At 39.0% G+C, this 19034-nt stretch overlaps 1 protein-coding gene across 2 annotated transcripts in view; it reads right to left on the bottom strand.

The window, feature by feature from the left end:
* DECR1 (2,4-dienoyl-CoA reductase 1) overlaps positions 1-19034 on the bottom strand; it is a 47119-nt gene that overhangs the window by 10201 nt on the left and 17884 nt on the right. For both annotated transcript variants that reach the window (XM_029923911.1, XM_029923910.1), the window contains exons 3-5: positions 13183-13240; positions 12972-13058; positions 11865-12012 (exon numbers count right to left, since the gene is read on the bottom strand). In XM_029923911.1, coding sequence (XP_029779771.1) covers positions 11865-12012; positions 12972-13058; positions 13183-13240 — 293 coding nt within the window. The remainder of the gene's footprint in view (positions 1-11864; positions 12013-12971; positions 13059-13182; positions 13241-19034) is intronic.

The raw sequence follows: 19034 nt of genomic DNA, 5'->3' as shown, positions 1-19034 counted from the left end.
TCTCAATTCCTGGGTTCAAGCCTTCTGTTGGGCACTGTGCTGACAGCTCAGAGCCTAGAGCCTGCTTCAGATTCTGTGTCTCACTCTCTCTCTGCTCTTCCCCCATTCATGCTTTGTCTATCTCTGTCTCTCAAAAATAAATAAAAGATTAAAAAAAACTTTTAAAAAAGTGATACCAAACATACAGTAATCAACAGTGCTTGGGACATAATAGATTCTCAATAAATTGACTGAATGAATTTAAGTTTAAAATAATAATCTTTAGCTGCTAAGAAATCACTGATTTTCTATTTATTTAGCCACTAAACTAGCTAATACCATAAGTGTAATATTTCCAAAAGGATAAAACTATATTTATATATATCCTATAAAACAAAAATGCTTTAAGAAATTTAGAGGACTCTAAGTTTGAAAGACTACAATAAGAATAATTTGAAGAATATTCAGATAAGTTTTATTCTTCCTCCAAAAATATCTAGTTTCTCTACCCCTTTGCATTTTCCAAAGTAGTAACAAAACTCAGCACATCTTGGGCAACATGGGGGTGGAAGAGGGGGTAGGAGTGCCATTTCGAGGACAAGAGAATAAGAATAGTTATGTTAGTCATTATGGGTACTTCTTTTTTCTATCAAACTCAGCCTCTTTTAGTGCTGTGAAAATTATTTTGCTTCCAAAGTCGCTCTGCAAAAGGAGGGACGTCAAACATTCATGGGCACAATCACACGACATTGACAACCGACACTAACTGCATCATGCTCACAGCAAAATCATAAAAGCTACTTTAACTTATACAAAGCACATTGTCCAGTACAAAGTGCTCTAGGGGCGCCTGGGTGGCTCCGCCGGTGAAGAGTCCGACTTCGACTCAGGTCATGAGCTCATGGTCCAAGCCCTGCATCAGGTTTCTCTGCTGTCAGCGCAGAGACCGTTTTGGCTCCTCTGTCTCCCTCTCTCGCTGCCCCTCCCCCAGAGAGCGAGCGCTCTCTCAAAATAAACATTAAAAAATTTTTTGTTAAAAAAAAGAAAGTGCTCTAACTTCTGATTCACATTGAACAAATGTTTATTAAAATGAGGGAGAAGAGGAATTAAGACATTTTATATAATTCAGATACCAAAAATGAAAGATGTCCTCTTCTTTCTCCTTTTAGGTTTTGTTTTCTCAGCCTAGAAGATCTGGGTCGCCTACTGCTTGGAATGAGACGATGGTGCTGCTTTTAATTCTCTGAGTGCAAAAAGGAGGTAAAATTTGGAGACTGTACTATTCCAACAGGGCTAATGCTGCAGTGGAACAATACCACAGGACTTTAAAGAATGAAAAGCAGGGGTGCCTGGGTGGCTCACTCGGTTAGGTGTCCAGCTTTGGCTGAGGTCATGATCTCATAGTTCGTGGGTTCGAGCCCTGCATCGGGCTCTGTGCTGACAGCTCAGAGCTTGGAGCCCGCTTCAGATTCTGTATCTCCCTCTCTCCTTACCCCTTCACTACTCACACTCTGTCTCTCTCTTTTTCAAAAATAAACATTTAAAAAAAATTTTTTTAAATATTCACAGATTCCCTGGTTCAGTCATATATATATATATACATATATGTGTGTGTGTGTGTGTGTGTGTGTATTTTGCAGAAAGACCAATTCTTTAAATTAGAATAACTACCTACAGGAGAGGTTTGGAAATGGCAACTTTCTAACATCTCAGTGCAAATAGCAGAAATTAATCTGTTATTTAGTGAAGTAAATGGAGAAAGGGAGCAATAAATAAAATATTAGGCTAGCCTGTCCTTCATCATTTCAAAATGGAAAAGAAATAATAACAAAGAAACTAAAATCACATTGTCTATTAAAGGTAATAAAATGGGGGCACCTGGGTGGTTCAGTTGGTTGAGTGTCCAGCTCTGGATTTTGGCTCAAGTCATATTCCCAGGTTTGTGGGATCAAGCCCGTGTCTGGCTGCACAGAGAGCATGGATCCTGCTTAAGATCCTCTTTTTCTAAGGGCGCCTGGGTGGCTCAGTCTATTAAGCCTCTGACTCCAGCTCAGGTCCTGTTCTCACAGAGCATGGTTCAAGCCCCACGTTGGGCTCTGTGCAGACAGCTCAGAGCCTGGAGCCTGCTTCAGATTCTGTGTCTCCCTCTCTCTTTGCCTTCTGCTGACTGCACTGTGTGTATCTCTCTCTCTCAAAAATAAACACTAAAAAAAATTGTTTTAAGATTCTCTCTCTCTCTCTCTCTCTCTCTCTCTCTTCTTCTACCCTTCTCCCTTGCCTGCTCTCCCTTAAATATATATATATTTAATATAGTAAAGTTTAAATGAATATATACATTCAAAAGAAGACCCAAGTTCTAAAATCTAGCTTCAATCCAAATTATGAAAACTAAAATAACAACAGTTTTAGTTCCAATGCCCAACAAGGTAGAATACTGTAAAGATATCCAGGCCTGAATATTATTTCTACTATTTACTAGTTGTGTAGCTGTGTGACCTTGACCAAGCCACTTCCCTGCTCTGGGCTGAAGATATAACATCTATAAAATAGGAAAATAGGGAGTGTTCAGCAAAAGTCATTAGAGTCTAAGAATTGCTCATCTATTAATTGTTACTACCTATCAATTTTTTCCCTCATGCAAAATATCACCATTTTGAAACTGATAATAACCAGTTTTTTATTACTATTTGTAATTTCAGTTGACTTCCCAGCCAGTCTGCCAATTTCACTGAAATTTGACTCCTGGCCTTAAACCTACACAAGTATCTGTAGCCGTATCTCAAACCCAATTTCTGTCATCATCTTGGTAGATTTCAAACACCAGAAGGACAAGATTAGAAATCTCACAGCTCTATGATCTCCTCATCCCCAACAACCTTCCCTGCTACCCAGTGGAGCCACAACCTGAGCTCTGCCATTATGCCAAAATATTGCTACAGTGCCTCCCCACCTCTAGATTCTGCCCTTCCAGAGCTCTCACACCCTCATGCTACACATGCTCCTTGAGACCTCATTATAAATTCTGGGTGCTTTTCCTCTCCGATTCTTCAGGCTTATAATTCACGCCTGGTCTAACTTGCCTACTTGCCACCTAGACAATTACATGAATTAATCACTTAATGTCGAGCCACCATCTTGTCTCAAGACATCCATCCTCAGCTCCTCCATCTCCACTTTTACAAAGAAAGGATTGTGACACTGCTACAAACTGTGAGTGAATGCCATTGGAAAGATACATCTTCAATTTCACCTGGCCCTCAACATCACTCATCAGTTATTTCAGTTCCAAAGTAAGATCCTAAACCTGTGTTTCTGATTCACAGCTGCTGGGACTAGACCAACCTTTCACTGGTTCTTGTTTCTTTCTCCTTTTAACACTTCTCTTCACTGGGCTTTCCCCACAATCACTGATCATGCTTCAATCTCCCCTCAGAATGTATCTCTTCTTAAGATCCTTCATTTAAACTTTACTAATCTCCAGAGGGTAAACTCCAAACCCCTTACCCTCATTTCTTGCCTCTCCAGGCATGATACATTACACATACAAAACACTGAACTCCTTATAGTTCTAAACACATAATTGAGCTACTGTTTGTGGCTTTAACTCTTCTATTATTGACAGCAATTAATTTTACTGACAATCATGGCAAAAAGAAAATACTGCACTGCTCTGCCTTTTTGGTTAGGGGACAGAGGACCTCGTCTCTTAGCCACTTTTCAGTTGAAGCTCAGATTAAATTTAAATCTACATATCAGGGTGTCTGAGTGGCTCAGTCGGTTGAGCGTCCAACTTCAGCTCAAGTCATGATTTCATGGTCAGTGAGTTGGAGCCCTGCGTCAGGCTCTGTGCTGACAGCTCGGAGCCTGGAGCCTGCTTCAGATTCTGTGTCTCCTCTTTCTGCTCCTCTCTCTGCTCCTCCCCTGCTTGAGCTCTGTCTCTCTGTGTCTCAAAAATGAATAAATGTTTACAAAAATAAAAAAAAATAAATAAATCTACAAATCATCATTGCTCTAAAAGTTATTCAAAGGAGGATCATATAACTTAAACAGTAACTCTTCCTAAAAAAAGTGTTCTCTACTAAGACTTATCTCAGTTGAACATTAATATAAACAAATCATTCATATCAATTAAGACTTGCAGGTTTAATTACAATAAGTGGTATCAGGACTCTGGGTTTTCTAGTCTATTTTAATTATGGGTTCTGGTCTTAACTTCAGACACTTCATGGTGCCCTTGTAACTGAGGTAGTAAACATGCACTTTTCTTGGTGGAACCTAACATTTTCTTTAAGAGCTGATACTTACTGAGCACCATCCTGGGCCAGACACTGTTCCTAACATGTTACAGGCATGAGTTCATTTAACCATCAGAGCAATCCTAGGAAGGAGGGTCTATTTTATGCCCAATTTACAGAAGAAAAGACTGAGGCACAGAAAAGTAACTTGCCCAAATTCACAGGATTATCGATTGGTGTAAGTAGGATGGGAACAGTGTGACTCTAGAGCCTGCACTCTTAACCACTACATAAAACTGCCTCTCTAGGAAACTTCCAATTACATAGTTTAAAAGAAAAAAAAGATTCTTTTCAAAATTTCCAAATCATTTTACCTTTATATTATCTTCATAATACACCAAGATAAAGTACATGGTTGCTAAAAGAAATTTTAACAAATGAATTTGAAATGTTCCATCAAACTAGCAAGATTACTCTAGCAAAACGTGATTTTTGAAAATGATACTTTGGCCTAATAAATTCCAAATGATGACTAGAAATGTACTTTTAAACATTCTTTAAATGCACCCAGTATTCTAAGGAAGGACTGGACATAATACACAGAAATGTGCCCATATGGTCCTAATATACTGTAAAATCTAGACAGTATTTAACTTGCATTCATGCTACTGAACGATAAGAAAGCCATACTCTGCTCCTGGTCACTATTCCTTGCTTATGAAACACAGTCACTTGCTTCCATACCAGTGATTTTGTCAAATGACTGGTCATCTTCTTTTATTCTAGTAGTAAAGCTGAGAGACCTAACTGAAGTGTTAAAGATGCCCTCAACTCCTCCTGTTTTTGTGGGTCTCAAAAATGTACAAAGCATCACCTTTCGTGCTTAGTGGTAAGTTAGGAACTCATGGCGACAGGAATAGAGAACTGAGAATTTAAAACATCTACCTCATATTTTTAAAAAAGACTATTTCTGAGCTACCTGTAACTATAAAGGAAAAAAATCGTACACACCTTACAGCCAATGCAAGTATCAAATGAGTTAATAAATGTTTAGGATTTAGAATAAAATCTGATACAGAATACTCAATAAATGTTTGATGTTTAAAAGAAAGAAGGAAAGATGAAAGGAAAGAAGGAAGGAGGAAGGAGAAGGGAGAGAGGAAGAAAATATGGTTAAAGTTAAGACATTTCCTTATAAATAATATTTCACTTTTTGCTTATTCCATATTCTAACACCTGTTGGGTATTCGACCTATATTTAACAATTACATTAGTGGCAGTCATTACTACAGAAGTCTCATATGGTCTTATGTGGAAGGAATTCTAGCTTCTTGGTATAAAGTAATTCATGTGATTCAATTACCAAAGCTAGTCCAAAATCAGGTATACTATCCAGATAGGCTAACCTATAATAGTATTTAAGAAAAAATTGTTTTCTTTAGATAGAATCCAAACAAATACATTTTTAAAATAATTTTTTATTGTTTATTTATTTTTGAAAGAGAGAGGTACATACACACACAGAATGTGAGTGGGGAGGGGCAGAGAGAGGGGGAGACACAGAATCCAAAAGCAGGCTCTGAGCTGTCAGCACAGAACCCAACGAAGGGCTTGAACTCCTGAACTGTGAGATCATGGCCTGAGCTGAAGTCAGACACTTAACTGACTGAGCCCTCCAGGTGTCCCCAGACAAACACATTTTTGAAACACAATAATGGGTATGTGGCCAATATTTGTACTTGAATGTCAAATCATTTTTTAATGTTTTTAATGTTATTTATTTTTGAGAGAAACGGTGGGGGGGAGAGAGAGAGAGAGAGACAGACCGAGAGAGAGCGCACGCATGCAAATAGTCAGGGAGGGGCAGACAGAAGGAGAGGGAGACACAGAATCTAAAGCAGGCTCCAGGCTCTGAGCTGTAGAGCCCAACATGGGCTTGAAACCACGAACCTGAGATCATGACCTGAGCTGAAGTCGGACGCTTAACCCACTGAGGCACCAAGGTGCACCATCAAGTAATTTAAAATTCTGACAAACAGCCAAAAATGACATTTATCAGACTGTTTTGAACACTTGTCTACTATGTTTTCGACAGTGGTACAGGAAGGAGACATTTTTTGGACATAGGTTAAATATGATCATCAATTTCAAACAGCAGGGCTATAGCCAACACATCATCTATTCACAAAAAATAAGACATGAGGACTGCCGGAGCAGGTGGAAAGAGGAAGCAACACCCATATATAAATCCCCCCTCAAAATACTGGCTGATCCCTGAACTGAACAAGCACCGTAACGGCTCTAAGAAACTCAATTAAAAGTAATACCTGGAAGCTGAAAAAATGAGCCTTAAGAAAATTTTATTGAAACAAATCTACCAATATGCAAATAGGATATCATTACCAAGCAGGATTTGGATTTGGAATGCAATGTTGGTTGAAAAATTCAAAAATTAATCAATGGAATTCACTGTACTGACAGGTTGTTAAAGATAGGCATGTCAATAAACATAGAAAGAAGATTTGACAAATACCTATTTGTGACTTAAAAAAATAAAATAAAATCATCGGCAAACTATACAGAAGCAATTTCCTCAACTGATAAGAACATTTACAAAAACCTACAGGTAAATTCATAATTAATGACTGAGTGCTTTCCTACTGATATCCAGAAAACACATTTACTTTCGCCCCTGCTATTCAACATTGTACTGGAGGTCCCAGCTAGTAAAATAAGGCAAGAAAACATAGATTAGAAAGGAAGATAAGAAACTGACTTTTTCCACAAGCAATTATCAAGAATATAGAAAATCCTAAGGAATCTACCAAAAAAGCTGTAAAAATTATTAATTTTAGCAAGCTGACAGAAAAAGATCAATATACAAAAACAAGTCCATTGTATTTTTAAACACTAGAAACAAACAACTGTAAAATAAAATTTAGAAAACAATATCCTTTAAAATAGTACCAAAAATATAAAATTCTTTGGCAGGAATTTAACAAAATTTATATAAGACTTACACACTGAAAAGAGCAAAACTTTGCTGACAGAGATTAAAGACCTAAACAAATAGAAAGACATTGCATGCTCATGGATTGAAAGGTGATATTGTCAAAATATCACTTCTCCCCAATATAATCTATAAATCTATAATCTATAAATCAATAGATTTTGACTCCTGGTCAAAATTTCAGGAGACTCTTTTGTAAAAATTATTGAATTATAGAATGTATATGAAAATGCTAAGGATACAGAATAGTGAAAGCAATTTTGAAAAAAGAATAAAGTTGGAGGACTCACAATACCTGATGTCAAATTAATATAAAGTGAATCTATATATATGTATATATTATAAAGCTAAGTAATCAAATAATGATAGATATATCAAATGAACAGAGCAGAGAGGTCAGAAATTGACATATATTTATATCATCAACTGATTTTCCACAAAACTACCAAATGAGGAAAGGATCGACAGATATACGCAAAAAATTAACCCTGTTATCTCATACCAAATGCAAACATTAACTCAAAGTGGATCATGATCTAATTGTAACAGTGAAAACTATAAAAGTTCCAGAAGAAAACAATGGAGAGATTAATTGTGACCCTTGGTTAAGGAAAGATCTCTTAGGTACAACTCAAAGAGCATGAGTCATAAAGCTGAACAACATCAAATTTAAAAAGCTTTCAGCTTGGGGTGCCTGGGTGGCTCAGTCGGTTAAGCCTCGGACTTCGGCTCAGGTCAGATCTCACGTTCGTGGGTTCGAGCCCTGCGTCAGGCTCTGTGCTGACAGCTAGCTCAGAGCCTGGAGCCTGCTTCCGGTTCTGTGTCTCCTTCTCTCTCTGCCCTTCCCCCTCTCATGCTCTGTCTCTCTCTGTATCAAAAATAAATTTGAAAAACATTAAAAAAAAATTTTTTTTTAATAAAAAGCTTTCAGCTTGAGAAGACATTGTTAGAACAAGACAAATCATAGACTGGGAAAAGATATTTGCAAAACACGTATCTAATAAAAGATTTATACTCAGAATATGTAAAGTAACTTTTCAATTCAATACTAAGACAAACACTCAATCCGTAAAAGAACAAATGATTACGACACTTCATTAAAGAATATATACAAAGATCACAGGAAAAGATGCACAACTCCATTAGTCACTAGGGAAATGTAAGTTACCACCACAAATGAGGGACATCCACGTAGACTGAGGAAGCAAAATGTAATATAACCAATCCAGTGTGGGTCAGAATGTGGCCCAAATGTATATAAAGTGCTGTTAGGAAAGCAACCTCCTAGAGCCAATTTGCAAACCAGTTTCGTAGACTCATCACAATCTAGGTTCTCTTGCTCATCAAAAGACACTGATAAGGAAATGAAAAGATAAGCAACAGACTGGGAGAAAATATGCTAAAGATACACTATATCTGAGAAAGTACTCAGTCCAGATGAAACAAAGAGTTTCTACAAATCAATAATGGAAAGACAAACAACCTAATAAAAATGGATTTAAAGCTAAGATAGTGAGGAGTAAGTGAAAGACGGAGGAGGGAACCCTTGGGAACAGTGGAAATGTTCTACGTCTTGGCAGGCACGATGGTTACCTAAGTGTGTAAGCTTATTAAAAGTTCAATTTGAACACAAAGAATCTGTGGATCTCACCATATACAAATTTTACCTCAATTTTAGTAAGTTAAAATTCATATGTTCAAGTTATGTTATGCATTTATTCTTATTTAATACATTTATAAGAATCTCGATTTCATACCATTTCCACACTGGTATATAAAAGTACATTGTAAATTTAAAAGTACCATAGCGGGATATTAGTGTTACCTCAATAAAATACTTCTTACGTGTCCTTAAATTGCCTCTTGTGAGTTTCAGGGGTTATCTCTTGTTTCTAGTGATCTAGGGTTTGATGTAAAAATTCAGTATTTATCCTATCCATGTCCTTTCTGACTACATTTAAATAAAATCCTCTATTAGTCTCTCCTCATTGCAAGTTCTCTCAATTCTTTAATAAAGTTAAGTATCCTTTTCCATACTGTTCACTAATTATTACATTGATACACAACACCTTAGGATGAATGGACCTCAGCATAGCATTTTCAATATCCTTCCCAATAAGGATCCGTTACGTATCTACCAACCTTTGTGGTTATAAGAGCACACTGGGATGATGTCTTTAGAAGTTTCCTAAATCTTTTTTTTTTTAATGTTTATCATTTATTTTTGAGAGAGAGACAGAGAGAACAAGGGGCAGAGGGAGAGAGAGAGAAAGAGAGACAGAGAATCTGAAACAGGCTCCAGGGTCCGAGCTGTCAGCACAGAGCCCAATTTGACTATTAGTACCTTGACTAATTTCATGTTTCCAGACCACCTAACATACTTCTGACCACATATTACCAAAGACTGCCTGCCTCTGAACGTACACTCTGACACACTTCAGAGATGACCGGCACCTGGGTTCCTTGACTGCGGCTCCAATACCAGAATAGACCCTGTGCACTGTACCCCACGGCCCAGTGGTACAAGTCCTTCAAACTCTGTCAGGCTATGGCATCAATAACTGACAGGAATCTTGGAAGAATAAAATCTGGCTTCCATCTTTTAAAAAGTCTTAGCTCATATACTTTTAATGAAGCCCATAGAATTTTAATCCAATATGATGAGTAAAAATAGATCATAGTCTGTTAAAACGAATGACAATAATGAGAAAAGAAGGGGGAGTCAGCCAAAAATCAAGAGTCACAGAGATGGGCAGCGGAAGGAATAAAAGAGACAACTGGGCAGAGAAACACAAAGATGAGAGAGACCTAGATGAAGAACAAAATAGGGAACCAAGAATGAAAAGCTGACATAGACAGAGAAAGAAATAGAAAAATGAGTAAGAGATAAGAAGAAAAAAAATCAGGCAGAGACAGGAGAGAGAGAAGAGGCACACAGGTCAAGGATCCTAGGACAGAGAAAGGAAGAGAGAGGAGCTGGCCCACTTTTCTGTCTCCCTTCCCAATCATCCATCCCTTATGAGGAAGAGAAAAAAAAATCAAAAACAAAAAAATCATGGAAGCTCCAAATGGAACCAAAATGAGTGACCTGAGGTTTCTATTTCAATGAGCTCAGAGACAAAGGATGGCATCTGTAGACATACACAAACAGCCAGCGCCTCTCCATCACCTTCTATCTGTTCCTACATTCTTTCTCAAGCTGGCTTAAGAATTAGTCACACTGTACAGAAGAAGAAATGGAATGTAAAGAGGCAAAGGCTTCTGAATCAGAGGAAGGAACCTGGCCAGCTCCACGCCTTCCCTTCTCCCCTCAAGCCCCAAGGACTCTTCCCCTTTTCCTTGTTCAGAATACTCTTCACCCTAAGAAATACCCCTATCTTTCAAGTCCCACCGCACATACCCCATCCTTGTTCAGGGACAGAGTCTCACCCACCTCTGTCATTTGTGCATATGGTACAGGACCTGCTACATGAAAGTCATCAGTAAGTCCATTAAATGAATACACTCTGATTCTAAGCATATAAGTAATTAATTACATTACACACTCACATATATTACACATGAGTTTGTTCATCGTCTTAAACAGAAATGTTCTAGTAACTTCCCTGCAGATCCATTTTCCCCAGGGTTCTCAACCACACTGATGTCATCATCATCCAAACTATTCATCCAGCAGAAACTCTCTAATGTAATCAGTAAGGCCTTTTGATTTTATCTGCTAAATGTCTCCTAATTTATCCCTCATGTCACGTGACCACATGCCAAAAGAAAAGATAAACACTTCAGACTGGTCTCCCTAAATTTTTCCACCCCCCTCATTTTTGTCAGTATCCTTTCCAAGAAAGTCACATTCTTCAAGAGACACCTTCAACAGAAATCCATAAGAAAATAACCCCCAATTTCCTTCACACGTTACATCAAATTTTATTTTTTTATTTTTTTTTAAGTTTATTTATTTATTTGAGAGAGACAGAGACAGTGCAAGTGGGGGAGGGGCAGAGAGAGAGGGAAACAGAGGATCCCAAGCAGGTTCCTCACTGCCAGCACAGAACCCAGTGTGGGGCTCAAACTCACAGAACTGAGATCATGACCTGAGCTGACACCAAGAGTCAGATGCTTAAACGACTGAGGCCCAGGCACACCAACATCAAATTTTCTATTTTGAAAATGAGAACTTTCCCAATTACACCCAATTCACCTCCTCAATTATTTCCCACCATTCCCCCTCCTCATCTCTGACCACACCAAAGTTTTCATCAGTCACTAAACCCTTGTTTTCCCCCTTTATCCACTCTCTTTCCAGGGATATTTTCATTTACTTCCCACCCTCCTTTCACCCCCACTTCCCCATATCGGGATCTATGAAAATTCAGCTCAAATTGTGTCTTCTTCCTCAACCTGATAATCATCCCTAGGAAGAGTTAGTGTTTCCAAGTTCTAGGAATACACATGAAATGTATATTTATTAGAGCTCATATCATAACATACAGTAATTATTTAAGTATCTTTCTGTTCCATTAGCCTATGACTTACACAGACACCAACAAAGTTTTATAAACTTCTGTCAATATCCCAAGGCTTATCACAGAGCCTGTGTGCAGTAGGGACCCAATAAATATATGAAGAATTAAATAACATACCTTTCTGTGCTTTAATTAGTTGCTTTCCAATTTCTAGAGTCACATAGGCAGTGCCATTTAGAACTATGTCAGTTATGGTCTTCCAAGCATTAGGAGAGAGTCTTTCACTGGGAGAAATAAAATTCCCTGCTGCGTTGTTTATCACAATCTAATAAAGCAATAAACAAGTTACAGAAACTTTTAGATAGGAATATTTTCCCTCAAGAGTTTTTACTTCAAAACTTAATTAATCCAAATAATACCATTAAGCTACAGTTGATAGTCTGCTATGAAATAATACAAGATTTGATTCAGTTTTACTTTTTTGAGCCTGTAACAATATCCTGTGTTATTTACCACATTTCAGAATCCTATTCCCTGTCTCCAAATTAGAGTAGAATCTATCATTAAGAAAACAAATACAGATTAAGCTTATCTACCTCTTGTCTATTTCAAGGAATCAAAAATGCCTTTTAATTTCTGGTGACTTTTTGGCTTACTTTACCCAATGAAACTCTTGCTTAATAACATGTTTCTTCACTATCAATAAAGATTCTACCAAGCTCTATTAGTAGATTCAATATTATTGATCTGTCTGAAAATATCTTTAACTTAGAAGAGCGCTCTCTCTGAGCCCAGTGGAGGAAATCGCTTTTTCTCATATGTGAACCAAACAACCACCAAATACTCATGCACAACTCAGGTCTTATAAGGAAAAATTTGGAGTATCTTATTGATTTCTTTACTTGTATTATTCTCCTCTACTGATAGAAATAATCAAAAGTTATTAGGAAAAGCAAAGAGCATGAATCATTTAAACTATTATGCTGCTGGATAATTGCTCTTATTTCATAATCTTATTAAATAAAGTAAAATCAAGTTTGTTCTATACAACTGTAAATGCATTTTTTAAGTATTTCTGAAAGGAAATGGTGTAGTAGTTCAGCTAATCTGTTACCTGCTCTGAGCAGAGCTGGCTCTTCCCTGAGGAAAGAAAATAGGTGCTTCTCAGAAACATAGCACTTGCTCACATACATATTTTATTTCCTTACTGCATCCTTATTACTCTTGCTGGGTGTTAGCAACATCAAACACCTTCTGCTTCGGCCTCATCAGCACTGCACTTACGTCAGGATGTCCTGCAACTTTGATCAGCTCTGACACGGCGTTTTGAACCATTTCAGGGTCTCTCACATCACACGGAACTGCATGAACCTGAAAAATAACACGAAGAAAAAGGAATCTGACATTTTTCAGACTTCTTAAGCCACAAGCATGGAAAAGTTACTTGAGGATGTTTTATTTCTAAATCTAAATTACATAACTCTTTTTAACATACCTTATTTCCAGTCTGAGAAGAAATTTGTTCTGCTGTAGCTTTCAAAACATCAATCTTTCTAGAAATAAAAACAGGATACTTTGCATGAATTCTGAAATGACTTCATATTATATTTTTCTTTTCAATTACATAAATTAAAAACAAAGAATCTAGAGCATAAACAGATGCCTTTTTTACAAATCAAATCAGTTTCAATGAATTTACTTTCTAAAAGTTAATTTAGTACAATATTTTTATACAAATAATTGTACTCAATTATTGAATTTACTTTTAAACTAGCTGCTTTATATCCACTTATAGATTTAAAATTATTTCCTTAATACAAAAATACTGATTAAAATGGGGCACATGCACCCCAACATTTATAGCAGCATTATCAACAATAGTCAGATTATGGAAAGAGCCCAATGTTCACCTACTGATAATTGGATAAGGAAGATGTGGTATACACACACACACACACACACACACACACACACACACTAAGGAAGATGTGGTATACACACACACACACACACACACACACACACACACACACACGAGAGGAATATTAACTCAGCCATCAAGAAGAATGAAATCTTGCCATCTACGATGATGCGGATTGTGGGAAACAAGAGCAGCACCACGAACAGGGGCGCATATTCGCTCGAGCTCCAAGATCTCTCAGAAAACGCGAGACTACAGGGTTCAGAACAACCCGAGAGGACCTGAGTGAAATGCCCTTGGGAACGTGGCCTGTTCTTCAGTACACAGATAAGGATGTTTTACTTAAGAAAAGCCAGCAGTGAATAGCACAACGCATTCACTCCCCTTTGCGTGTCATCCTGCCACAAAGACTCCTATCGTATCTTGTTCTGCTGAGCCCACTCTTGCACGGTGTGCACGGTGTGTACGTGCTATAGCAGTACGAGACGTACATTGTTGCCATACTTCACTAAGCTCTTGTAGCTGATCACTGTTGATTCCTATCTCTGTGATGGTATATATGAAGATGCACAATAAAGTTCTGGACCTTCGGCTATGGGCTCAGAGTCCCCTGTGCCTCGCTGTACTGTCATCTCTTTTCCTCAGTTCCTTCACCACCCCAGGTCCTCGTTCCTTTGAGGTTGACAAGTGGCGCCAAACAGGGACCCGAAGTACCCATCGAGAAGTGAGCGGCAAGCGTTTGGAACCCTACGCGAGGTGGTGAGTAGGGTATATAATCACAGGGTAATCGGGCAATTACATACTAAGTCTTCTGGGTTTGCTGCTTTAACACATCGTTTTTTAAAGAAATATGGAACAAAGGCACCTGGATGGCTCAGTCAGTTGAGGAACCAAATTCAGCTCAGGTCATGATCTCATGGTTCAGGAGGTCAAGCCGCACGTCCAGCTCTGTGCTGGCAATTCAGAGTATGGAGCCTGCTGCATGTTATGTGTCTCCACCCTCCCCGGCCTTCAGGGGCCCTTCCCCACTCACATTCTGTGTCTCTCAAAAACGAATAAACATTTTAAAAAATCTTTAAAAAAAAATAAAGAAATATGGAACAAAAGTTACTAGGCAACATGTTGAGAAATATTTAGAGACTGTAATAGAATATAACCCTTGGTTCCCAAAAGGCTCTTTAGATTAAAAAGAAAAACATGGATTAGAGTTAAAAATAATCTCATGAAGCTCATGTGACAAGGGGAAACTATCCCCCTCAACTTTTGGCCAAGTTGGGCTTTAGTGCAGGTTGTTATTAATACAATGGAGGCTGGGGATAAGCCGTGCCCGGTGAAAGTGGCCAAAGAAGCGGCTGCCTCTTTACGTACTGGCAAATTAGATAAGACGTTACAAAAGGCTAAAGTAAAACTAAAACAAGCAAAACAACAAACAAAAAATGCCTAAAAACTTCTTTTGCTTACAGGTATGATCATTTGTTGCCTTTGCTTTTCCTTATTTTCCCCACTCATTCTCCTCTTCTCCTACAGGAGTTTTAGCACAAAAAGACAGACCTTTGGAATGGGTGACTCTTCACATGAAAACACCTCGTACCATAACCCCCTTTCTCTCATGTAAAAGGGCTATTCAGGTTTTAGAATTTGATCCGGCCTGATTGTTTTACCACTTGCCTCGACCACGTTTAAGGATGTGTTCCCTCTCTTACAACTTGCCTTTGCAGATTATGCAGGACGTATAGGATGTCCCTATCCTTCGGGAAAACTGGGATTTTCCAGAGTGTACCCAATGGATTATTAACCATATAGTTCGTGATTCTCCCATTCCTAAGGCATCCACCTATTTTATTGTTGGTTCTTCCTGCAAGGCTGGTATACGGGGTCCTTCTATATGCAAAGCAGTACAAACTCCGTATGTTTCTGATCAACAGGTTGAATTGGCTGCTCTTTTACATCTCCTTCATGATGTCCCAGGACCCTTAATACAGTTTTTTGACTCAGCTTATGTAGTGGGTTTGGTGGCCCACTGGAAACTATACTTATCTCCACTACACATTCAGTTATTAACCATTTATTATAGGATTTACAATTTGAGATTCAATCTCAAACACATGCTCTCTATATCACTCATATTCGTTCCCATTCTAATCTTCCAGGTCGTCTAGCTTTAGGAAATCAAGTGCTGTCCATCTGACTGCACCCATTTTCCTTACTTCTCAAGATGAGCATTAACCCCTGCATACTAATGCTAACCGCCTTCATGTACATTATGGAATTCCTTTAGGAATTGCAAGGCAGATAGTGTCTGCTTGTCCTGTTTGTTGACCTTTACATCTAACCAAACATCCACATGGAATTAACCCCCTGGGCACCACTCCTAATTGTATTTGGCAGATGGATGTTATGCATTTTCCTGCCTTTGGACTTTCTTCTTACATCCACCTCACTATTGACACCTTTTCTGGGTTTCTCTATGCTTCCCCACTTTCAGGAGAAAAGCAGGACATGTCATTTCTCATATACTTTCTTGCTCCTCTGTCATGGGATTGCCCATAGCTTAAAAACTGATAATGGACCCACTTAGCAAGCAAGCGCCACGTGAATTTTTGGCCAAATGGCAAATTCAACACGTTACTGGTATTCCCTTTAATCCTCAAGGGCAAGCTCTGGTCGAACAAGCTCATGCAACTCTTAAAAAGCAATTACAAAAAAATTCCTAAAAACAAGAATGGGGGAATATTCCCCTGAGATATCATGGCACAGGCACTATTTACTTTAAATTTTTTGAATTTGTCTCAGGGTGAGCCTTACACTAGAGCTGATAAGCATTTTACTCCAATAACCTCCCATACCCAAAACACTCCTATTGGGTTAAAAAAAGAAGATAACCACTGGCAGTCTGGCAATCTTATCATCCGAGGCCCCAATTACACGTGTGTCATTCCACATTCCAGGCGGATCCTGTAGAACATTTGGATACCTCTTCAGAAAATCCAGCCCAGGACCAGCCATCAAACTGGAGGAAAATCCTCACCCACTTCAGGGGCTGAAGACTCAAACCCCAACTCAGGAAATGGCAGCCTTGACCCTGAAGAGACCCCAACAATGGAAGACAGCCCCAAGCACTCCTCCAACATGGGGACAACTGAAGAATCTCGCACAGCGTGCTGAACGAGTTTTGGAGACGACTAAATCCAGTAAAGCCTCTGGACATTTGTTTCTAACCATGATGGCAGTTGTGACCTGCACCTTGGCGGTAGGGGAAAATCACACCTATTGGGCTTACGTGCCACATCCCCCACTATTGAGACTGGTGGAGTGGACTGAGTATGGACCTACTATATTTACTAATGATTCAGTTCATCTTCCCCCACCGTGGTCCTCCACTCCCCCTCTGAAACCAGAGGAGGAAGGTTCTCTCATGAATATTACTCTAGGTTATGATGTTCTACCCTTATGCTTAGGGCAAGGAAAAGTTTGCCTCCCTTTAAGCCATCAAACATGGGCATATGTTCTTCCTCCTTCAAAATCTCAAAGGACCCAAATGGGTTTAATGACAGCATTATCCTTTAACTTTAGTGAAGTGAACACCACTGATACCCTGGGCATATCAGATGACCCGATATGTAGTACTATAATTTATAACCACTATGTTTTTAAACCTATTCGTTGGTCTCGATGTCGAGGTCCTCATGGAAAAATTCTCTTGTTAAATGGTTATCCTATAATAGATTGGGGACCTCACGGAAAGTTTCTTAATAATTGTTCTGAAGACGTTAACAGCACAGTATGTGATTACATTTCCAATGTTGCTTGGAATCATACTGACAATGTTACTTATAAACATCATCATCCGAGAGGGTTGATGGCATGGCACGAAGGGGGACTAGCCCCACCTCGTCCGCGGGTACAATTAGATGAAACGCACCCTGGTCCCGAACAATGGGAATTATGGAAAGCTTTGGCAGCGCTAGAGTCACTTGAATTTTATGTTGGGAACTTTTCAGGAACCTCTCAATCAGAAAGTGATTATCAATTTATACATAACACCTCAATTGCCATCCAGGCTTGTGTCCATCTCCCTTATGTATTTGCTATTGGTAGAATTGATGTTAACCTCACTCTTAAAAGTATTGAATGTATTAATTGCCACTTGTATACTTGTCTTAACCGTACTATCTCTTTTGACCGTGAGAATGATGCTATTCTCTTTCTGCGGGCACGTATGGGAGTGTGGCTCCCTGTAAATCTAACCAGGAATTGGGAAGAAAACCCTGTGGAAGGCCTGTTTTCAAAAGTGATAAATGAGCTGCTTTCCCGAAGTCGACGCTTCATCGTGGCCTTGGTGCTGGGGATACTAGGGCTCATTGGAATTACCACAACTGCTGCTGTCGCAGGAGTTGCGCTGCAAAGGTCTTTACAAACCCACGACTTCGTGAAAACCTGGCAGGAAAAATCGCATACTCTATGGCTTACGCAAAGTAAACTAGATAGAGAGTTACAGTCTAGGGTGAGTGAATTGGAACAAGCGGTGCGGTGGTTAGGAGATCAGTTAGTCGATTTACAACAACAGGTGTTTCTTAAATGCGACTGGAATTCTAGTTCAGTTTGTGTAACCCCTTATCCTTTCAATGCGACTAAGCATTCCTGGGAACAAATTAAATATCACTTGCAAAATATTCGAGGAAATGTATCTTTGGATATCCAGGCTCTTCAACAAGAGATATTTGATGCATTTAAAGTTTCTATCCCTGAAACTCCATATGGGCAACTGGCCTCTGATATAGCCCATGGTTTCAAAGGGCTGGATCCTCGCAGATGGTTGCAAAACCTTACCCAGAGCCTTGGCGGCTCCTTTTTGTCTATTCTAATATGCTGTCTTATTGTCCTCATAGGATTCTGTATCCTCAAAAGGGGAGTGAATGCACAGAGTTTTCATCATAAAGTGCTTATGGCTTTGAAAAAAGAAATGGGGAAATATAGGAAACGGAGGAGCACCACGGACAGGGGCGCATATTCACTCGGGTTCCAAGATCTCAGAAAACTCGAGACTGCAGGGTTCAGAACCACCCCAGAGGAGCTGAGTGAAATGCCCTTGGGAACGTGGCCTGTTCTTCAGTACACAGATAAGGATGTTTTACTTAAGGAAAACCAGCAGTAAATAGGACAGTGCATTCACTCCCCTTTGGGTTTCATCCTGCCAAGAGGATTCCTGTCATATCTCGTTTTTCTGCTGAGACCACTCTTGCACGGTGTGGATGGTTTATACGGTGTGTATGTGCCGTGACAGTACCGATGTACACTGCTGCCGTACTCCACTAAGCTCTTGTAGCTGATCATTGTTGAGTCACAGCTTGTGACAGTATATATGAAGATGTATAATAAAGTTCTGGACCTCAGGCTGTCAGCTCGGGGTCCCTTGTGCCTCGCTA

This window comes from Suricata suricatta, chromosome 15 (genome assembly GCF_006229205.1).
Source record: "Suricata suricatta isolate VVHF042 chromosome 15, meerkat_22Aug2017_6uvM2_HiC, whole genome shotgun sequence".
In the NCBI taxonomy this organism is placed as follows: Eukaryota; Metazoa; Chordata; class Mammalia; order Carnivora; family Herpestidae; genus Suricata; species Suricata suricatta.
The sequence above is the reverse complement of the archived record's forward strand: the minus strand, read 5'-3'. Positions and strand labels throughout refer to the sequence as shown.